At 45.1% G+C, this 23,272-nt stretch overlaps 5 protein-coding genes across 5 annotated transcripts; 3 read left to right on the top strand and 2 right to left on the bottom strand.

Annotated features, from left to right (window-relative positions):
- Positions 1–1,213: 1,213 nt before the first annotated feature.
- Positions 1,214–6,082, top strand: LOC131138268 (uncharacterized). The gene is made up of 3 exons (XM_058087064.1): positions 1,214–2,004; positions 5,241–5,888; positions 5,960–6,082. Exons 1-3 carry the CDS (start codon positions 1,364–1,366, stop codon positions 5,961–5,963), a joined length of 1,293 nt encoding a protein of 430 aa, XP_057943047.1. The 5' UTR covers positions 1,214–1,363; the 3' UTR covers positions 5,964–6,082.
- Positions 6,083–7,383: 1,301 nt separating this feature from the next.
- cldn29 (claudin 29) lies at positions 7,384–8,137 on the bottom strand. The gene has a single exon (XM_058088098.1). It carries the CDS (start codon positions 8,135–8,137, stop codon positions 7,499–7,501), a length of 639 nt encoding a protein of 212 aa, XP_057944081.1. The 3' UTR covers positions 7,384–7,498.
- Positions 8,138–9,543: 1,406 nt separating this feature from the next.
- LOC131138197 (uncharacterized) lies at positions 9,544–16,188 on the top strand. Its single transcript, XM_058086918.1, has 2 exons — positions 9,544–10,082; positions 14,874–16,188. Exons 1-2 carry the CDS (start codon positions 9,602–9,604, stop codon positions 15,854–15,856), a joined length of 1,464 nt encoding a protein of 487 aa, XP_057942901.1. The 5' UTR covers positions 9,544–9,601; the 3' UTR covers positions 15,857–16,188.
- Positions 12,367–13,547, top strand: LOC131138196 (claudin-4-like). Its single transcript, XM_058086917.1, has one exon. It carries the CDS (start codon positions 12,448–12,450, stop codon positions 13,003–13,005), a length of 558 nt encoding a protein of 185 aa, XP_057942900.1. The 5' UTR covers positions 12,367–12,447; the 3' UTR covers positions 13,006–13,547.
- Positions 16,189–18,022: 1,834 nt separating the features above from the next.
- Positions 18,023–21,147, bottom strand: LOC131138531 (methyltransferase-like protein 27). The gene is made up of 5 exons (XM_058087511.1): positions 21,025–21,147; positions 19,899–20,027; positions 18,466–18,601; positions 18,301–18,393; positions 18,023–18,225 (listed from the first exon to the last, which is right to left on the bottom strand). Exons 1-5 carry the CDS (start codon positions 21,145–21,147, stop codon positions 18,023–18,025), a joined length of 684 nt encoding a protein of 227 aa, XP_057943494.1.
- Positions 21,148–23,272: the final 2,125 nt, after the last annotated feature.

Genomic DNA, 23,272 nt, shown 5'->3' with positions numbered 1-23,272 from the left:
GTGACTTTAAAAGGGGGGTTGGGGGGGTTAGATTTAATGGCTGTGTGGACATTTATAGACGCATGAAAGGCTCTTTGTAGGCTGCCTGACGCCACTTTACAACCATACAGTCTTCTTCTCCTTTGTGGCCACAAACACAATGACTAAAGTGTGTTGTGGGCCATAAATGAGCAGGGAGAAAAGGAGAAGGCCGCATCTTCTGCTTCCTGCATGTCGACAGGTGACCTCAGGACATACTTCATGCACCTTTGAGCAGCTGCTGCCGCCACCCTCTGGCCAGGGAAGAGAAGTGCACCCTTTCAAGTTAGATGATGTATGGCTTACTGTGATAGTGACCTTCTTCTTTAATCCTCCATGTGGCCACCCACCACATGTCCAAAAGACATCTGAACAACTGATCTCTGTTGTCTGCAGCTCTGATGTCGACATGCACAATGGCCTTCATTTTTGGCCAAGGATCTTTCCTTTCAAAGGCCAAACTTTCTTCTTCTCTGTGTTGTCATGCTTGGAACATTTCGTCCTCATGTGTTCCTATCCGACTTGCTTAGTGAAGCATTTAAACATGTGTAAACAAGACTGAACCTCCAGCAGATCCAGTTTTATTTCTACCGGTGTGTATTCATATTTAAAAAAAAGCAGCGAGTCTATGTCCTGCATTGTCTTTCTGTTAACTTGAAACTGTGACCAAGTTTGACTTTTTGCGTCACAGTCTCAACTGGAATACTTCATGAAGTATACTGTGTACACTGGCTACTTAGTTTACAAGTGCTCAAAAGGACGCATATTGGACAGTGGAGTTCTGTCCCAAATCCATTACAGTTCACGACTACTAGCCCCTCCCCTTCCACCACGTAGCCAAGATGGTGACTGTCGAGGGTGGAAGTTGTCCAGTATTGCACACTCAGCATTTTAAGGGCATTTTAGCCAAACTTCCCAGTGTGAGCTAACTTTGTAGCAATGTCATAGGAAGTGACCATATTTGGTAAAACAGCATTATTTGGAAGAGAATGAGTCACTGAGGATGTCCACCCTAAACCTTAAGGTGAAACCTGAGATGGAGGTGGTGGTGGCATGAGTAGTCTTTGGGGGGGGGGGTTGGTTAATTGTTAGTGAGAAGTAAAGTGGAGTGCACAGGGTGGTGTTTACACTATTCTAAGTGTGAATTTACAATGAGGTGGCCGGGCAAACAGGTTCTGGCCGACTGGGGGTGGATTCAATGATGGAGAGGCATTGGCCCCGCCCCTTTAGAGAGGTGATATGTACCTGCTCTCCTCCAAATCCTCCCCCACTTTGCGAACTCACCCAGCCTGCTACACAGCTCCTCAGAGAAGAAGAAGAACGCGAGGAAGAGTAGAAGGCCGCCATGGTGTCAGCCGGCTTCCAAATCCTGGGCGCTGCCCTCGGAATCATTGGGTGGATCGGGGCCATCGTCGTGTGCGCCCTTCCCATGTGGAAGGTGACGGCCTTCATCGGCAGCAACATCGTCACCTCACAGACGTCGTGGGAGGGCATCTGGATGAGCTGCGTGGTGCAGAGCACAGGTCAGATGCAGTGCAAGGTCTACGACTCCTTGCTGGCGCTCAGCTCAGACCTGCAGGCCGCCCGCGCCCTCATAGTCATCGCCATCGTGGTGGGCATCATGGCCATCCTGCTGTCGGTGGCCGGGGGCAAGTGCACCAACTGCGTAGAAGACCCGGCCTCCAAAGCTAAGGTTGAAGTGGCTGCCGGGGCGACCTTCATCGCCGCTGGCGTCCTCTGCCTGATTCCCGTGTGCTGGACAGCCCACACCATCATCCGAGACTTCTACAACCCGTTGCTTGTCAGCGCCCAAAAGAGGGAGCTGGGCGCGGCGCTCTACATTGGCTGGGGGGCGGCCGCCCTGATGATCATCGGAGGCAGCATGCTGTGCTGCAACTGTCCCCCCAAAGACGAGGGCTCATACGCTGCTCGTTACAAAGCAGCACGCTCCGACGCCTCGGCGCCGGCATCCGGCAAAGACTTTGTGTAGGAGGGAGAGGACGCCATGTTTACTGGGACACTGTGATCCAAGTCCACACCCATGGATGCAGACACCTCACACAGGAAGTTGTTTTTTTTTACATGTATACTTATTTGTACGGATATATTTGTTATTGTTTCTCTTTTGTAAACATGACCTCAACTTTTTGTGGCTTATTTCTTATTGATGTACCATGTAAATAAATATTTTGTTTACAAATCACACAACACCTCTATTTCTTTGCAGACACACACACACACACAAACAGGTTGCCGTTAATAAAAAGAGGGCAGCAGTGTTTCTTGTTGATCAGGTTTGGGTGCGGCACACACACGTTTCTTTGTTTGCATCACCAGGGTAAAGTGTCTGCTAAATACTTCATGGATGTAACTCCTATGTATCATTTACTACTTTTACACTCAAATAAGGTTAAAGTGAAAAATGTCCATTTCACTATTACCTTTAACAAGTCACACCATTTTAGAAACTCCTACAAATTCACGACAAAGACGTTACGTATATATTACATTGTTCATAGTAAATGTATTCCTTATTTGAAAACAACTCAACTTGACACATTTTTGTGCTTACTACCACAAATGTACTTTCCATTGAAGTCAAGAACATACTGTAAATAGATTTTCATCACTAATTTCTTCCAAAAGATCAGATGAAAACCTAACCTAATAATATTTTTTAATTGAAACGTTACTAAGATTAAAATTAGAATTTTGCATACAGAACACAATGCAAAATAATTATGGAACTGATTAATTCTTTATCAAATTGCTGGCACTCCCAACTTTCTTTGTCCCCATGGTGGGTTATAAAGCAGCCACACTGCATAAGAAAATACACGGATAGTGAGTCAGCAACGCGTAGGATGCTTTGTTTGGGCACTCCATTCCATGGGATCATACAGTACAGGGCAAAGTAAACAGACTAGTTTGTTATGTTCAATACTGGACCAAAACTGACACAACTTACAAAAACCAAGGCCGATATTTAGTGTTTTCAATGAAAACTGAATGATACAAAAACTAGAGTGAGGATTGACTGTATAGAAATCACATATTTATTGAATGTCTTATTGGCACTTTTGCTATTGTGACAAAAAAGGCACATCATGATTTCCATAGCAATTTTAAGGCTAATTATCTTGTTTTATAGAAGTTCATCAAATAAATATAATAATAAGAGTTGAACTGTCATATTAGACACACTATTAAAGCATTACAATTGTAAAATGGCTTTAAAATGAGCTTTGCAAATGAGCTAGCTTACCTGAAACAATGCCATTTGGGGAGACCACATTGGGTTAGTCACATGACTGTAATATTTCCTACGGCTGTGTTTGAATTCGGGGTCTGCATCCTAAAAGTGCGCATTTGTATGCTGTATGACGTCATCATGCTGCGCGAAGGCTGTCCGAATACGGCCGATATATGTGTCCTCCTTCTCCATTGAGAAGAAGTCTGCATTGAAACCAACCTTCGTGGCCCCTCGTATCCCAGCATTCTTTGCGCGCTTCCGTCCAGTATTTAAAAAAGTCAACATTACGTCGTAAAGCTTACATAATCAAGCGTAAGTATCGGTGAATTAATAAGTATTAATTTGTTTGTAAATCGTAGGTATTGATTTATTTGTGTAAGCAGAGTTTGATGTGTGCAGCGTTTGAATGTAAAGTCATACATTCTTCACAATGTGGAAAGATTTGATTTTGATGTTACTACCGTTATGTAAATAACTAACACTTCATATTATGAACATAACAAGATGACTTATTTCTAAAATCACAAATACTTAAACTTGCTGATATAGTTAATTTTCAAACAGCTAAAATAATGCATAAGGCTAAAAATAACCAATTAGCTAAAAATGTCATCCAATACTTCTCTACAAGAGAGGAGAAATATGATCTCAGGGAAGAAGTACATTTGAAACACTTCTATGCTAGGACTACGTTATGCTAGCCATAGCATTTCAGTATGTGGAATCAAACTATGGAATGGATTGAGTAAGGAAGTCAAACAATGCACAACGATGAGCCAATTCAAGAAACAATACAAGCAGTTGATGTTTGCTAAATACAAGGATGAAGAGTCTTGAACCAGTCATGATGTGCTATATATATCACTATATTGACACTTACTATGGTACCCATTATGTCATTGGATGCTCATATCACCTCCTACTTCGGTACGAGGTGCATTATTAAAAAAAAAAAAACCCTTAAAAAAACCCTTATTATGGAAAGCAGGAAGTGAATAAATGTAACATTTACTGATTGTAAAAGTACCAGATGGAGGGGTAGGATTTAATAAGCTTTGCTTCTTCCTACTCCTTTTGGACATGTGGAACTGTGAACTGATTATGGGATGCACTCAATTGTAATCTGATGCATGTTCATATGAAATAAAACCATTACCATTACCATTACCATTATTTGTCTCCATCACCTACATATTTCATTGGCAAATTCTGTGTGCTAATGTGTGTTAATGTGTTCTGTGTGTTTGTGGTAGTTAACTTTTATGAAACTTATGTACGACTGAAAATGAATAAATATTGTGCTGAAATGACTGCTCTTGTGGTTTTCATGTACTGTATTCATTGCAAAGACTGAGGAATATTGAGGATATTCTGCCTTTTTAAATATGATTTATGAAGAACATACTCTTTCTCGATTATGTAGACTTAATGAGTACAAGTCAATCAGAAAGTTTTATAGGACACGTTTTAGGGTATTTCAAGTGTTGTTGACGTGTGTTATCATAGTTTCTTATGGCTTCATTTTTGTTGTTCAATGAAGGTAAATAATAGAATGTAAGGAATAGTAACGTAAAGTCGTTCTTTCAAATGAGTGATGATTTTTTCAACACATAGAAAAAGTCACGCAGAAAAAAATTGCTTTCATTCCACGTTTCTCTCAGTTTGAATAAAAGCACCGAAACTATCACATTAAATGTTTGCTCAAAGCCTCGCCTGTGTGTGTGTAATCCTTTTAGCAGATAATATACGTATGTGTGTGTGAGTGCATAGGTGGGCCATTGTAGCTTCTGGCTGCAGGTGATACAGCCTGTGTGCGAGAAAACAAAGAAGAAGAAGAAGGAAGCAAGAGACAAAAGACGAGAAGAAAAAAAGCTCTCAGGTGTCAGTTTTCGTCCATTGTATGCAAGCTCCCAAACTCCACCCTTTGACGTTGGAAGAGACTGCAGATCAGCCGTGAACCTCACTTTAGATCCCGGCTTGTAGCAATGGCGTCTCAGGGCCTCCAGATGCTGGGCGTACTGCTGGCGTTTGTGGGCTGGGTGGGCGCAGTCGTCACTTGCGCGCTGCCAATGTGGAGGGTGACGGCCTTCGTGGGCGCCAACATTGTGACGGCGCAGGTGATCTGGGAGGGTCTGTGGATGACCTGCGTGGTCCAGAGCACGGGCCAGATGCAGTGCAAAGTGTACGACTCCATGCTGGCTCTTCCCCAGGACCTGCAGGCGGCCCGCGCCATGGTGATCATCTCAGTGATGGTGGGCGTACTGGGTGTGCTGGTGGCGGCAGTGGGGGGGAAGTGCACCAACTGCGTGGAGGACGAGACAGCCAAGGCCAAAGCGTGCATTGTGGCCGGCGTCATGTTCGTCATCGGCGCGCTGCTCGTCATGATCCCCGTGTCGTGGTCGGCCCACGCCGTCATTCGAGACTTTTACAACCCGCTGGTGACCGCCGCTCAGAGGCGGGAGCTCGGTGCAGCGCTATACATTGGCTGGGGCTCAGCAGCCCTGCTGCTGCTGGGTGGAGGACTTCTCTGCAACAACTGCCCCCCCAGGGATGGGCGCCCCAACGTGCCTGCCAAGTTTGTGTCCGCAAGGAGCGCCTCATCCAACATGGACTATGTGTGAGTGTCTTTGTCTCACTCACACTGTGTGTGTTTGTCCTGATTGGCTGACCTTTGTTTCAACTTTGCAGATGAGATGACGAGAGAAGATTATTACACCTCCAAGTGGTCTTACTCATAGAGACTTGACATGTTTCTCTTTGCAAATGTTTTACCATTACCTCCATGTCATGTTTCAGTTTAACACCCCCCAATTTTTTGGAAATAATTGACTTACAATAGCACTCGCATCTTCTTTGTTTTACGTTATATTATTTCCTTTTATCTTTCTTCTATTATTGCTTTTATCATCTGCTCTCCTTTTTAATGGGCCTCACAGCAAGGAGACCTGAGTTCAATTCCACTCTCGGCCATCTTTGTGTGGTGTTTGCATGTTCTCCCCCGTGCATGCGTGGGTTTTCTCCGGGTACTCCGGTTTCCTCCCACATTCCAAAAACATGCTAGGTTAATTGGCGACTCCAAATTGTCCATAGGTACGAATGTGAGTGTGAATGGTTGTTTGTCTGTATGTGCCCTGTGATTGGCTGGCCACCAGTCCAGGGTGTACCCCGCCTCTCGCCCGAAGACAGCTGGGATAGGCTCCAGCACCCCCACAACCCTCGTGAGGATAAGCGGTAGAAAATGAATAAATGAATGAATGAATTTCAATCGCCCTATAAAAGTGTTTTTCCCCACTTATTCATTTTATTGTTTTTATTTTTATTTTTTGAATAAAACACGTATAACTCACATTGCTTTGCACTACTTTCCACTACTACAGGTTGCTAGTCTTTTCCCCCTGTTACCGTTAGCGTGTGCAACATCACTGCATTTTGCCCCACCATGCACTCAAAATGCTAAGTGTAATTATGAAAATCCACCAGTCGAGACACAGCCAAATGATTGACAGGCTGGGATCTTCAGTCTCAGCTCCACGGTGGGAACCTCATCTCTTTTAAAATGGATGTTGTACATTGAAATAATGTTGACTTTGTAGCCTACAAAGAAGAACAAGAGGTCCACTAGTCCGCCTTTGTGCAAAGCATGCAGGTGTTCCCGGGAGGCGACTGTCTGTACTGTAGATGTTTTCAACAGAAGACCGTTGCGCAGGACAGTGATTTACACATGGTGTCACAGAGACAACAGCAGCCGTGCACGCTGGCGCTCACGTTGCTAAGAAACCGCTTGATGTGCCACAAGAATGTGCGATGACTCGAAGTCCAGTAGGAGCACATCTGCCAGGATGCGTCAGCCTGATGGATACTCAGCCTCCATCATGTCTTCTTTACAAACACGTGACAACGTTCTTTATTCACCGCTGTCTCTCGGGATGTGATGGATCAACACTTACTTGAAAAAACTTTCGTTCCGTCCTCAAACAGACAGTATTGTTCGGTTTTAGTTTGATCTTAGGTGCTCAAAACATTAGAAAAGAAAACCAGAAGTTGATGAAACAAAGATGAGATAAAAAAAGACTTTTATTGACGCAAGAAACACTTCAAGTGCGTATGTTCATGAAAGGGTGTTAAGGACAGTAATGGAAGACAAAAGAGGTCCCATTCTACGAACATGAACGTACCTCATCCAGTCTGCGTGGTTAGTCCTTAAAGTTAGTCACAAAGATAAACACTTCACACAAATTCCTTGGCCGGGCTGGTGGATTTGGGGGCAGAGTATTTGGCGGCTCCGTAGCGCTCTCCTCTCGACGGCGGTGGACACTGACAGCACAAGAGCGCACCCCCGATCAGGAGAAGTCCAGAAGCTCCCCAGCCCACGTAGAGGCAGGCCCCCAGCTCTCTCCTCTGGGCGTCAGGCACGGCCGGGTTGTAGAAGTCCTTGATGATGGTGTTGGCGGGCAGCGACACAGTCACCAAGCAGAGTGCGCCACTAAGCAGGAAGAAAACACCGGCGGCAATCGCTACCCGGGCTTTGGCCGCCTTGTCCTCCACGCAGGTGGTGCATTTGCCTCCCACCACTGAGAGCAAAAGGCCGAAGAGCGAGAAGAGGATGGCGATGACTACCATGGCCCGGGCAGCCTGGAGGTCCGGGGGCAGCGCCAGCAGGGAGTCGTAGATCTTACACTGCATTTGGCCAGTGCTCTGCACCACGCAGGTCATCCACAGGCCCTCCCAGATGGCCTGCGCCACCACGATATTGTTGCCGATGAAGGCCGACACCTTCCACATGGGCAGCATGCAGATCAGGATGTTGCCGATCCAGCCGAGCACGGCGAGTCCAATGCCCAAAACCTGCAGGCCCAAAGACGCCATCTCATCAAAGTGAAAGTGTGAGAAGCCCACAGCACACAGAAGCTTTTATAGCACCTTCAGAATCTGACGAGCACCCACCCCTCCACCCCCCCGTGTGGGTGGTCTTTGCCTTAAACACCCATCACGAGAGGGTCCAACACTCAGAGGCCAGGCCTCACTTCAATAGCTGCTGTCGCTTTAAGAGACCACAAAGAGCTGAGTGACCAAGCCGTCATCAAAGAAAGACACCACTGTCTCTCAGATGGAATACTTCCCCCATAAATACCATCATTAACGATAAAGATGTTATTATAAAGTCTACGTGGACATTGATAGGATGTTGACCAGGTGGTCAATTAAACCATTCATCCATTTTCTCATCCTCACAAGGGCATGCTGGAGCCTATCCCAGCTGTCTTCAGGCAAGAGGCGGGGTACACCCCTCCAATTTGGAGTCGCCAATTAACCTAGCATGTTTTTGGAATGTGGGAGGAAACCGGAATACCCAGAGAAAACATGCAAACCCCACACAACGGAAATATTTGATAACTGCAGCCCTGGTCGTGTCAGTGACAGGCACGTCCCAGCTCACACACGCCCCCGCCCCCGCCCCTTCAGGATGCAGCGGTACTTCAATAGCAAGAAAAATGACATCACACTCATATTAAAGACATTATATGGTGACATGCTGACAAACAGAAACTAGCAAGCCCCACAAGCCGACTCAGCGTACACTCAGACGGTAGGTGGGGCTTGGTGGTGGGGCACCAAGTAGAAAAGGTTTCTTTCCTGTGTTTGATCAATCAGGGAAATGCCAATGTGCAGTTATTTTAACTTAAGAAAATGTTACAAACTATTGGAAGCACACAGAAAATACATTTCTAAAATAGTTCAATTGAAAACATGAATATGTTATGATTCATATTTTTCACATTACTGTGTGTCTTCTCAGTGCCTTATCGTAGTCTTCTACTTCAGCATTACTTTAGCATTTTGCTTGAAATTGCTTAATTTAGTGGTGATGGACAACTGTGCACCAAAACTGGTCTTACATCACAGTCGAGTACGGAGTATGGAAATCACATTTGATTAAATTTTCAGTCTGCAAGTGTTTTTAATTTTAGCCATTAAGGCTCCTTCGTCCTTTTGGTGTGTCATCTAAATTAGACTAACAAACGCAGGTGGACTAGTTTCTTTGGATGAACCTTCCATCCCTCAATAGTTGATGTTAAAAGTCAACAAGATATCATGTGATCAGTTTTAAAAAAAGGTTACCAGCATCTCAGATGTGTTCAAAGCAATCAGGCAGACAGGAAATGCATGTGTATGTGTGAGATGGTCTTCGCAAGTGTTTCCACTTGCAATCAAGGAGAACAGCCAATCAGAGCGCCCCACGTGTGTCACATGGGCACATAAATAAAGAAGGTGAGGGGTGATGCTAGCATTCTCACACTTTTCCTTTTGCATTTCCTGCTACATGCGAACATGGCGTCTGCTGGCCTCCAGATGTTTGGCATTTTTCTGGCGACCATTGGCTTCCTGGGTGACATCATCGTGTGCGCGCTGCCCATGTGGAAGGTGTCCGCCTTCATTGGCAACAACATCGTGACGGCGCAGGTCTTCTGGGAGGGTCTGTGGATGAACTGTGTGAAGCAGAGTACTGGCCAGATGCAGTGTAAGGTCTACGACTCCATGCTGGCGCTTCCTCAGGACCTGCAGGCGGCCCGCGCCCTTGTGGTCATCTCGATCCTGCTGGTCCTCATGGGCCTCCTACTGGCTGTCGCTGGGGGCAAGTGCACCAACTGCATCGACGACGAGCTGGCCAAGAGCCGTGTCGCCATCGCCGCAGGGGTCTTCTGCCTGGCAGGTGGCATCCTGTGCCTCATCCCCGTGTCCTGGTCCGCCCATGTGGTCATCCGCAACTTCTACAACCCCATCATGAGCGACGCACAGCGACGTGAGCTCGGTGCCGCACTCTTCATCGGCTGGGGGGCCTCCGGCCTGATGCTTATTGGGGGCGCATTGCTGTGCTGCCAGTGTCGCAGCCACAGGGACGGCAGATACTCTGTGAAATACTCAGCACCACGCTCAGCTACCAGTGGAGGCGCGTATGTTTGATTCTTTTTAACCTGTTTTACTCAACCAATTCATTTTCTACTTTTATATTTAATAAATTTAACTTTAAATTCTAGCAACCTCTTCTGTCTTGTTTTTGAAAGGGATTACATCACATTTTGAATTCACCATGTTTGCATGGAACTTAAACTTGTGTACTTGGGAATGAATTGGTGTCTGCAGGTGTGTAAAGGTGTAATCATGGCCTTGGGTCAATGCAAACAAACATGGCAGCTCTAACATGAGCCACACCTGAATATGCTTTGACTAGGGAAGTCTCATTGTAACATTTTAACTTTTTTTTTTTTTTTTTTAAGAACATTCTGGCTTGAAGGTGCAACCAATTTAACTTAAATGTTTATACAAAAGATGTTTTTCAGGCTGGCTCAACCCAGCTCAGATGGGGTTGGATGGAAGCGATTGATTTGCTGTGGCGACCCCTGAAGGGAAAAGCCGAAAGAAAGATGTAGCACAGTGAGATTCATGGCTGGTGAGACACTTTTAAATACAGGTTGCTTATTAACACAACAGCCTTGAAATACTTCATTTATTTATCTGAAAGCATGCTATCTAAGTACATTCAGCCTTTCCTTCTGCAGAAAAATGTCTTTGTTGCAAAAGTCTTATGACCACCTGGTGTGTTTGGATATAATTCTCCACCTTGGCAATCAAATTGATTCCTTCAGCGGAGCATATCTTGCATTTTCCTTGTTACTCTAACTGTCCAAAAAGCCCTGGCTTTTCCTCCATGGAAGAATGTCAGACCAGCTCATGAAAGCCTGACCCCTTCAGGATGTAGCAGTACTCCCAATGCCTCTGACATTTGTAGATATTTTACTGTCTGATTAGCAAGAATGACATTTAATTCCAAACATTACATGAGCTGTAGAAGGGCAAGGTGTGTAATGTTTCTCTAACACTTTGGCAACATGCTGATAAAATGGCCAGGCTATAATCGAGTGTGAGGGTAGGCAGGCCGGCTTGATCAGGAAATATTGGACTGCTACGTACAATACAGTCCACAAATATTTTTTTTAGTTTTTTCATGACTGGTGCTTCCCTTGACTGCACTTTTTGTTTCTAAAGTTGTTTCAATTTAGTGTCATTTTCTAAGAATATTTGTTTTTAGTGTAGTTGCAATTATGGGCATTTTGTTGCTAACATGTTGCTAGTCCAAAAGTAATTCATCCATCCATTTTCTGTACTGCTTATCCTCACTGCTTATCCTTGGGGTCGCGGGCATGCTGGAGCCTATCCCAGCTGTCTTCAGGCGAGAGGCGGGGTACACCCTGGACTGGTGGCCAGCCAATCACAGGGCACATATAGACAAACATTCACACTCACATTCATACCTATGGACAATTTGGAGTCTCCTATTAACCTAGCATGTTTTTGGAATGTGGGAGGAAACCGGAGTACCTGGAGAAAACTCACGCATGCACAGGGAGAACATGCAGAGATGCCAGAGCGGGGACTCGAACCCCAGTCTCCTAGCTGTGTGGCCTGCACACTAACCACTTAATCAACATGCAGCCTCCAGCTAAGTTAATTGGCGACTCCAAATTGTCCATAGGTATGAATGTGAGTGTGAATGGTTGTTTGTCTATATGTGCCCTGTGATTGGCTCGCTGCCTCAGCCCTCCAAAAGTTGATCTCACCAAGTTCGCTTTAGCTTTTCGGAGCAGTGGAACAACACTTATGATGGCGGCAGGCATTTCCCTGAGGGTGCATGCCAAGGGAAAGTCAATGAGTGTGACTCAAACCGCCATTGGAAGGCAGCCAGGATTTAACCTTTTAAAAGCACTGGACTCCAGTACTCCAGATCAGGATTTTTTTTTTTTTCAAACTAATTCAACAGGCTTCACCTCTCTTGAATGCTAATGCTTAGCATTCCTAAAACTCTGAACAAGCAGCTTAATTTGCTTTTATCCATTTTATTCTCAAAATCTCCAAAAATGTATTATTTTTTGATGTGGCACTAATTCTGTGTCATAGGCATGCACTTTTTCATCTTTAAGTACTTGCTACTTCCTCCTCCTCCTCCTCTTGGTTTAACAATACAGGAATCAGGACGAACAAGAAACCTGATCTCCAAACTAGCCGAGTCCCTCCCTTGTTTGTCTTGTGCTCAAGCGGCAGGCAGGGTTTCAGGTGAGAGTTGTTTAGTTTGGCTGTGTTGATTGCAAACTTCTCCACATGCTGTGTGCAGAAGCACCATGCACACTCAGCTGGTGGGCATCAGCCTGGCCATCATCGGCTTCCTGGGGACCATCCTCATCTGCGGGTTGCCCGCCTGGAAGGTGACGGCCTTCGTGGGCTCCAACATCGTCACCTCTCAGATATTCTGGGAGGGCCTGTGGATGAACTGCGTGATCCAGAGCACGGGCCATTCGCAGTGTAAGGCCTACGACTCTATCCTGGCGCTGCCCCGTGACCTGCAGGCCTCCAGGGCCTTGGTTTGCGTTTCCTTGGCCGTCAGCGTGGTGGCCGTTGGACTGTATGTGCTTGGGGCTCGATGCACCACCTTCTTCCGCCACGACTGGCCCACCAAAGCCAACGTGGGGCTGGCGGGAGGCGTGGTCTTTGTGATCGCCGGCCTCCTGTGCATCATTCCCGTCAGCGTGTCGGCCCACAGCATCATCACAGGCTTCTTCAACCCACTGCCCACCGAGGAGAGGCGAGGGGAGCTGGGCGCCTCCATCTACGTGGGCTGGGCTTCTGGAGCGCTGCTCGTCATTGGAGGTGTTCTCATTTGCTCCACATACAGATGCTGAGGGCGGCCAACACGGAATAGTGATAATATGGTAATAATATGGAATAGTGAGGGTCACATGTACTCTGTTTACTGTCAGTTGACTTGATTCTATTTTTGGTCGCAACCTTTTCCTTATTTTCTAGCATGTAAAGTAGAATACAACTGATGTGAGACTGTAAATAAGTTTTGGAAATGTGATCATAGTTGTTTGATTGTTTTTTTTCAATGCTGTGTTTTTAGAGGATAGGATAGCAATGTGTCACACGTAACATAAATGTATCAGGAATAGGTGATATGATGCTTTGCTTTTTTAGTTTCAGTGAAGTGACTTTATTTTGAGATTCCTTGAATTTGATACTTATTTTTTTCAAATAAAATGCTCAATTGAGCTTCTTTAAAAAGACTCACATGATATAATAATAATAATTGCAAAGCGACTCTGTGAAAATGAAAAGCTTCAGCATTTGCTACTCCCCGTCACTGGGTGGCGATAAATGAGTAGTGCATTATCGTGCGTATGTAAGTACAGTACGTGTATATACAATACTCTGTGAGATCTCATAATACAACAATCTGATAAACTATCTTCTGTCTGTGCAATGAAATACTTCATTTATCTGGAAATACTTATTGGGATGACAAACGTGGATCTTTTTCTTTTTTCCTTTTTCCTTTTTCCACTCTTCTGGTAAGTCTTCCTACAAGACCTGTGCATTTGTACATCTGTGAGAGGTCAGAGGTCACTGATTTTAGACCCAAGAGAGGGCTTTGATGGGGTCACCCCATCAGGTCCCCCCCCCGCCCCACCTCCTATTTCCTGTGTGGTGGATTCAGCCTCAGGCACCGAAACAACCAGACATTTAAATTGACACTCACTGAAACTGCCAGCGGGGCGGCACGGTAGTTAGCGTGCAGACCTCACAGCTAGGAGGACCAGGGTTCGATACCAACCTCGGCCATTTCTGTGTGGAGTTTGCATGTTCTCCCTGTGCATGCGTGGGTTTTTATCCGGGTACTCCGGTTTCCTCCCACATTCCAAAAACATGCTAGGTTAATTGGCGACTCCAAATTGTCCATAGGTATGAATGTGAGTGTGAATGGTTGTTTGTCTATATGTGCCCTGTGATTGGCTGGCCACCAGTCCAGGGTGTACCCCGCTTCTCGCCCGAAGACAGCTGGGATAGGCTCCAGCACCCCTGCGACCCTTGTGAGGAAAAAGTGGTAGAAAATGAATGAATGAATGAAACTGCCAGCATACTTCAAGTGGGACGTCAGATAAACAAGTAAACCATCCATCCATTTTCTGTGTCTCTTATCCTCAGTAGGGTCGGGGTATGCTGGAGCCTTATCTCAGTTGTCTTTGGGTTTCCAAAGGATTTGTTTTAAAATATTCCACACTCACTCTGCTAAAAATGATGTTTAATTCCTGTATTCAGTACTTGGTTGTGGCTCCTTTGGCACGAATCACTGCTTTGACTCGGTGTTTGAAAGGGCCGACTCATGCAGCGATGTAGCGAATCAGGTGTGTTTGTGTTCCCAAAGTGACCTCTCCAGGCAGACAATGTGAAAGGAAAAGGATGACGTGATGTCATCGTTTCAAGACTCCGCCCCCTCAGCTCCCTAAAGAGAAGGTGTCGCCACCTGTGTAGTCACAGTCAGGTAGTTGCTCAGGTGACAAGAGGCACAGGAACAGCAAGCCCGGGGAGGAGGGGAACATGAAGATACAGTAGGGGAGGGGCTGAACGAAACAAAAACAAGTCCAAAGTGAGACACACCTGGGAAAAAGCACCTGGAGACTTGCAAGCTAAGAAGACGGCACTCAAACCGACGAGCGGCGTCTGTCACATGTGGTCCAACAAGAAGAAGAAGGGAGAAGACATCTAATAGACGTTGCCATGGCGTCCATGGGTATGCAGATGCTGGCCAGCGCCCTCTGCCTGCTGGGCTGGGTGGGCATCATCATCAGCTGCCTGCTGCCCATGTGGAGGGTGACGGCCTTCGTGGGCAGCACCATCGTCACATCGCAGACCATCTGGGAGGGCATCTGGATGAGCTGCGTGGTCCAGAGCACAGGGCAGATCCAGTGTAAGCCCTACGAGTCGCTCCTGGCGCTCAGTGCCGACCTGCAGGCCGCCCGGGCGCTGACCGTACTCGCCATCGTGACCGGCGCTGCGGGCCTCATCCTGGCTTTTGTTGGGGGGAAGTGCACCCGCTTCATGGATGAGGAGCGGCCTGGCTCCAAAGGGAAAGTGGCAGTGGCGGCAGGGGCGGTGCTGATCGTTACGGGATTACTGTGTTTGATTCCCACCTCGTGGGCAGCTGGTGCGGTGGTCAGGAAATTCTACAGTGCCGCCATTGATGCTCAGCGCCGGGAGATCGGTGCGTGTCTGTACATCGGCTGGGGGGCATCCATCTTGCTTATTCTGGGAGGGGGCTTGTTTATCAGCTCCACGTGCCCCCTCAAAGCGCACGACGCCGACAAGAGCCCGTCGGTTCGATACCTGGTGGTCCGCTCCTCAAACGGGTCCAACAGGCCCGGCTCGCAGCACAACAGGATACCGGCAGCCAAGCCGGTCGGGGCGCTTTACAACCGGCCTCTGAGCTACGAGGGGACCTCTGCAAAGTCTGAGCCGCTCGCCAGGACCACTTGGACAGACGGACCCGAGCCAGGTCTCAGACCAGCATCCGAGAGGTCCTGGGCTGCCTCAACCAAGTCTCAGTTGAAGCGACAGGACTCGGCACCGTCGGAGCAAAGCGAGGCGCTGTCCACCAAGTCTCAGCTGCAGAGGGCTGAGCTGGACCAGACTTTAGACTCCACCAAGAGTGAACAGGAGGACGCGTCTGCCAACCCATCAAAGACGTACCTCTGACATGTGGACAAACTTTATTTGTAGTCTTTCTACTACTTATTTACTTCTTAGTACTTCTTCTGCAGGTACCTCAACATAGCACATAATATAGTACATCTTGAAGTGTATTTAATTCATGTCATAATGTGGGATTTTCAATATAAATGAATTATATCGTGACGATTTAATAACAAAGACACTTGCTGGCCTCTCACTGGCAGACTGCAGACATTAAGACAGTAAATAACAATAATAACCATGTGCACTTATGTGTAAATGTGACCTTTGAACTTCACCTTTTTGGACTGATTTGTGTATATTTTATTTAAGTTTTCATTAAACAACAGTCGTAAGCTTTTTGTCACGGTTTCGAAAGCATCACAGATCCACCCCCCCCCTCTTCCGCAACCTAAGGGCATCTGCTGTCTTCTTCTGGTCAAACTGGTTTGACAGAAAGTGTTTGTGGTCTTTCCACTCGGTTTCACTCATAGTGTTCCTGCATCATTTAAGACCTTTTGTTTTTGCTTTTGGCTTAAACTCTCTCATGGGACTCTTAACCCATAACGACCAAGTGCCATTTGTGCGTCACGAAGAAAGATATACCACTGACCAAGTGGTCACATTGACGACTTGAAGATACGTGTGATGTTTTGTCAAAGATGTGTTAAGTTACATATACCGTATACTAAGTGTTCATGGTTAATCTCCTCCTTATTCAAAAACAACTCAATTTGTTTGTGCTTTCTGCACAAATATGCTTGGACTTGGAGTTACTGTATTTATTGAAAATCCTTGAAACAGTCACATTTATTAAATGACTCATTGGTATTTTTGCTGTGACGACCAAGAAATGTGTCAACAAGTCAGACTTTCCACAGCAGTTTCTTTCTTTGACTGTGACAGTGTGGCTTGGTTGATAAAGTACATGATCCAACGCAGAAGTACCTGGTTCAATTCCCCCTTCTGCATTGGGTACAGTTAGATTACTACAGTCACTGCCGTCTTATCATTGCCACCTATCAACTAATTGGGGCAATGGCTTCATTGATGAGACAACAAATTACAATTTCTTGATAACATTCATTTGCGATTGCAACCACCAAACTGGCTTTTGTAAATATCGCCACATTTAGAGTCATTTGTTATTGTCTATGAACATCCAACATCAAAATATTCAGACTTTTCAAAATATATTTAATTCAATTCTAGTTCAATCTAGTTCAAGTCCACTCTCGGACATCTCTGTGTGGAGTTTGCATATACTCCCTGTGGTTTTCTCCCACATTCCAAAAACATGCTAGGTTAATTGGCAACTCCAAATTGCCCCGCCTCTCAGCCGCAAACAGCTGGTGTAGGCTCCAGCACCCCCGCAACCCTCGTGAGGATAAGCGGTAGAAAATGAATGAATGAATAGACGGAAATCACTGTAATAGAATCACTGCCACCTGCCGACAACTTTGATTTTGGATTGCAAAGGCACACCACTCCATTCTAAACAATGACTGCTGATCCCACTTTTTGCTCAAAGCTTACTGGAGTGGGCTCCTTCATACCTGGTCCAAACAGACAGTACACAAAGGGGACGGAGTACTGAAGTGTATGCTAATCACATGTCAAGCAGAAGGAGAAGAGAAGTAAATACATGCATTGTATTTAAATACACACTGTGCATTTACTTACGTATATAGATAGAAAGACAAAAAAATAACTCAATAGACATGAAATGACAAAAATTCCCTACTGCCACCCAAATTGTTGGGTAGTTGTATAGCACACCTGTTAAAGTGCCCAGATCCAGACCCAGAGATGGTTGATTCAATGCCCAGTTTGAGCTCAAAGTACCAATTTACTCTTACTTTCATTCTATGTTTTAGTGTATTTCCACAGCATTTCAGTCCAGCTTTGGCTTCCGCACGGCTCCTGTGTTTCATTCTGCATTTTGATTGTTTGTGCTTTTTCAAAGTGTTTCAGTTTTGCTTCATGTTTTCAGAATTCCCTGCCTCTCGTGCAAAGTCAGCAGGAATACGCTCCAGCGAGGATAAGCGGCATAGAAAATGGATGGATGGCTAGATGGATGGATATTCATGTTTGTCAACTGAAAAGTGGACAGTAAGAAGGTGGATAACAACTTGAATGAACAGTGGTGTTTATTCAGAGTTACTCAGTGACATAGCGTTTATGTAAGAGTTAAAGCTTCTCATAGACATACACACATCCACATATGTAGCCCTCCTCGTACGCCGTCACAGCTCGCTCCCACTCCTTCTCCTCTCTGACCTCCACGCAACGCCACAGTCCCTCCTCCTCCAGCTTCTTTATCTGGTCCTCCAAGTCTGCTTTGTAGCTCAAGTTCCCAAGGTTACCCCTGGTCGTCATGCAGATGAGACCGCCTGTGTGGCGAGAAGTTACGTGGGGTGACAAGTCAGGATACCACACAGAGAACCAGTTGGACCCAGAACTCTCACCCTGTTTGGCAGCCTGGCACAGCTCCCTGATGACCTTCACATCGATGTGGGACATGCTCAGAGCACCAACGATTACCACTACGTCAAAGTGGTCTGCATGGGGAGACAATGTAGCGTTATCATATCATTGTGAGGGAGCGCAACATACATAAATAAAGTAATGACCTGATTGGACAGGAAGTGGCTTCTCGCCAAGCACAGCCAGCTTCAGGTCCTGGTACAGTCCACTCTTTATGGCCCGCTGCATCATCGCCTCACTTCCATCCACACCCACAAAATGTCGAAATCCATTTTTCTTCAGCTGCACAGAAGAATCAATTTTTAAACAAATTTTTCATTGGTCCTTGGAAAATTGCAAAAATAAAAGGAATTCACTCTTCATAATAAACACAACATTTTAAGATCTTTAATGTTTGGTGAGACACACAAGACAAACAGGCTTTTACTGCAGGTTTGACTGATCCCACAATAGCTACAGTAATAATAACATAATAATAATCATAATAATAAAATGCATCTGTAACCCACTCTGAACCCCAGACGTCACTTCCTGTCCTCCACACATCCGGATCACTTTTACGACACACACACATTTGAGCACAACATTTATTTATGTCTAATTTTCTGTTATTATGTCTACTATATTGGATAATATGAGTGTAAAGGTGACTATAGGGGTGTTAGTTCATGCCTAGAGGGCTCTAAAAATATAAACAAATGTATTGAGGTTAAAAAAATCGATCCATTAATTTTAGTCACTCGGGTCATGAATATGCGAGAGGCTATCCCAGCTGACTTCAGGCGAGACTGGTCGCCAGCCAATCGCAGGGCAATTTAGATTCGTCAATTGACCTAATTGACCATGCATGCTTTTAGCATGTGGGGGGAAACCGGAGTACCCAAGCACGCATGGGGAGAACAGGCAAACTCCACACAAAGATGCTCAAACGGAGAATCGAACCCAGGTCTTCCCAAACTCCTGACTGTGTGGCCAACATGTTAACCACTCAACCACCGTTAGGCCATACCAAAATATATGATTTACAAATAAGGTGTTACAGTCTGTCGTGCTGCTCTGCTGCCGCCTTTTGTTTTTGTCTTGGAGTGCACCTGCTGGCCAGGTGAGGCGGAGCCACCGGCACATACCTGCTGGCAATTAGCAGCTTACACTATAGTTGCCAGATTGTACTTGGTCATTGCTTGTTTCGTGCTCCCCAAGACCCAAGACTGTATCTAGCGTTACTTTCTGGTTGTCCCTGTGTAGTGTTAGTGAGTATTCCTGCTTAGATTATTCAGCAATGATTTTCCATTTTCAAAATATGTAGCCTTTTTCCCTGTTTGCTTTTTTGAAGTGCTTTTTGTGTGTCTTATTCCTGCCTTATTGTTGTATTTTTTGTATTTTGTTGTATATATGTATTTTGACTACTGTGGAGGGCTCCTTGTATTTAACATGTTTATTCTTATTTTTCTGTCCTTTCTGCGTTGTGGGTTCCAAACACGGCTCACGCCTTTTTGTGACATAAGGTCTCTACTGCGGAAATCCAATCAGGTCTGGAATTATTGTTGAGTGTTTCATGCATGTTAAAGGTGCTGTGTACCAGTTTGGACACCATTCCTGTGCCGCACGCCACGTCCAGCACCACAGCGGTTTGGCGGTTGCCAGTGAAGTGGGCGGAGATAGCTTTGACTGCCAGACTGGGTCCACGGTAGTCAAGAATTGCTGAATCCTGTTAAATGGAGTGGAAATGTCAGAACAAACACTTATTTGGTGACACACTGCACATGAAACATTATGAAACCTTTTTTTTTTAATATTCATTCATTCATTTTCTACTGCTTATCCTCACGGGGGTCGCGGAGATGCTGGAGCCTATCCCAGATGTCTTCGGGCGAGAGGCGGGGTACACCCTGGACTGGTGGCCAGCCAATCACAGATCACATATAGACAAACAACCATTCACACTCACATTCATTCATTCATTCATTCATTTTCTACCGCTTTTCCTCACGAGGGTCGCGGGGGTGCTGGAGCCTATCCCAGCTGTCTTCGGGCCAGAGGCGGGGTACACCCTGGACTGGTGGCCAGCCAATCACAGGGCACATATAAACAAACAACCATTCACACTCACATTCATACCTATGGACAATTTGAGACACCAATTAACCTAGCATGTTTTTGGAATGTGGGAGGAAACCGGAGTACCCGGAGAAAACCCACGCATGCACGGGGAGAACATTCAAACTCCACACAGAGATGTCCTCGGGTGGAATCGAACTCATGTCTCCTAGCTGTGAGGCCTGCGTGCTAACCACTCTCACACTGTGCAGCCTTTTAAATATTGATATTGTAAAAAATATCGATAAGCATAACATTCATATCAATATTGACTGGATTTGATGTGGAGGTCGACAAAGACGTTATCAAGTGGCTTTTGGGACTGCAAAGAGTTGGGATCTCTTCTTCTTCTCTTCATTCCCCCAGCTAGGGCGTATTGTATAACAACCTACTTTGTAAATAAAGTAAAATTTAAATACTAACAGTCACTATGAACACAAATAGCCTTAATAGGGATGAACAATATTAAAAACGGTATGATCGTTTTGTTTTTGCAGTACTGCCCTCCCTATACTAAAACCTGACTTCTGTGCACCTGAAAATGCCTGTCACAATATATCATCATACTAAGCATCCAATCACAATGCTCTGTTATCGTCAACATCGACCTGCTCATAGGTTCTGGCCCAGATGTTGTAGAAGTCTATCTTCTCAGCTGTCGTGCAGCTCTTTTGAGCTGTCAGAACAACATCTTTGACGACTTCAAACGTGCGGTTGTCCACGGCAGACATTGTACAGTCACCTGTCAAAATGAGAAAGAAGCAGACACAACGTAATATTAATTAAACGGAACATAAAAAGTGTCTTTTGGTGTTTTCTGAGTTAGCGTAATTATCACAATGGGCACCCCTGCAACCCTGGCTGGGCATCGAACCCGTGCCTTGTGCAATAGAAGGCAGAAGCATGTACCCTTACACCACCAGATCTTAAATGAAAACTGATATTTTACAATTTTTTTCGTCATCCACAATCCTTATGTGAGCCATGAACACACACCTTCCCCATTTCTGTGTTCTAAGTAGTGTAAGAGGCAGGTAACAATGAAAGTAATGGGATTCACCTGTTTCACCTCTAAAGCCATCAAACTAAATTTTACATTTAGAAAGTTTTAGTCTATGGATCCATGTCTACGGATATTGCCATTCATCCAGTTTATTGTAAATTCTGATTGTCTTAGAAAATGTTTCACCCCTAGGTCTTCTATCTCAATAGTCCATTTGCGATCAATTCAATGCCCTGAGAATACACAAAAATGACCAAAATTTTTGCCCAGTAAAGGAAGTAAAGGAAATCCAACTTACAGCGAGTCGTTGTGTCTTTCTCGTTCACCTGCAGAAATTAAAGCATTTTATTTGGTGCCGTCCAATAAAATTGAGCATGGACTTTGCCGCTAGGCATTTGTTGCGCATGTGCATCATCGCCATTCAGTATTGTTGGGGGGAGGGAGTCAAACCTGAGTCAAACCAAACCAAATTCTACAGGGCTTACACAAGTTAAACTATCTCCAACTTTATTTGTCAAAGCAGTCGATGCATGCAACAATCATAAAAAACCTGCAAAGCATTGTGTATTTTTGTATTTTTGTGTTGTAGTTCCACCCACAGCCATCTCTGTGTGGAGTTTGCATGTTCTCCCCGTGCATGCGTGGGTTTTCTCCGGGTACTCCGGTTTCCTCCCACATTCCAAAAACATGCTAGGTTAATTGGCCACTCCAAATTGTCCATAGGTATGAATGTGAGTGTGAATGGTTGTTTGTCTATATGTGCCCTGTGATTGGCTGGCCACCAGTCCAGGGTGTACCCCGCCTCTCACCCGAAGACAGCTGGGATAGGCTCCAGCCCCCCCCCCCCCCCCCCCCCCGCAACCGTCATGAGATTAAGCGGTGAAAATGAATGTGTTGTAGTTACAACTAGGTTTGCTAACAGGGTCAACTGACCAGATCGTTTTTTATTATGTTTTTTGCCTTTCTTAAAATTTTATTCTATTTTACACAAACCTGAACAGTATATTGGTGACAGCAGAGCAATCTGATTGGACGCTTGGTGTTATGCTATATTGTGCCACATTCACATTCATTGCACATTCTTTTCGTTTTAGTAGGGTCATGATATAAAATGATTATGATATACCTGATTATTATCACAAATTTCTTTAACAGTATTGTTTTAATGTGCCAGTTTAATTCTATATTGTATTAACAAGGGGCTGCACGGCGGTCGTGTGGTTAGCGCGCAGACCTCACAGCTAGGAGACGAGGGTTCAATTCCACCCTCGGCCATCCAAATTGTCCATAGGTATGAATATGAGTGTGAATGGTTGTTTGTCTATATGTGCCCTGGCCACCAGTCCAGGGTGTCCGAAGACAGCTGGGATAGGCTCCAGCACCCCCCGCGACCCTTGTGAGGAAAAGCGGTAGAAAATGAATTATTATTAATGTATTAACAAGCAAAGTAAACAACAGTAAAGTAAACAACAAATATTGTCTGTGCAGCAATTAGGGTTGCAAACTCTGTGAAAAACAAATAAGTTTTAGTGCAAATGTTGTACTTATTTACACAAGCCTGAATTCAATTTGCTGCATGTAAGAAAATAATACAAATACATAGAGGAATTGCTCAGGAATGCATTTTTGGTCCAAAATAACACAATTATCAGAATTAAATAATAATTTTCTTTGGCTCTCAACGAAGCCGGTTGCATCTTTCCCCTCTCCTCCCTTTTATATTTACATTGTTATTCCTTGTTTTATTTTTATCCTTTTCCTTATTCTTATATTTACTTTCTACAAAATGCACCGTGGAGTTGCACTCAAATTTTGTTGTATGCAATACAATGACAATAAAGGCTATTCTGATT

The sequence above is a fragment of the Doryrhamphus excisus genome, chromosome 11 (assembly GCF_030265055.1).
Source record: "Doryrhamphus excisus isolate RoL2022-K1 chromosome 11, RoL_Dexc_1.0, whole genome shotgun sequence".
Classification (NCBI taxonomy): Eukaryota; Metazoa; Chordata; class Actinopteri; order Syngnathiformes; family Syngnathidae; genus Doryrhamphus; species Doryrhamphus excisus.
This window is presented reverse-complemented; position numbering and strand designations above follow the sequence as displayed.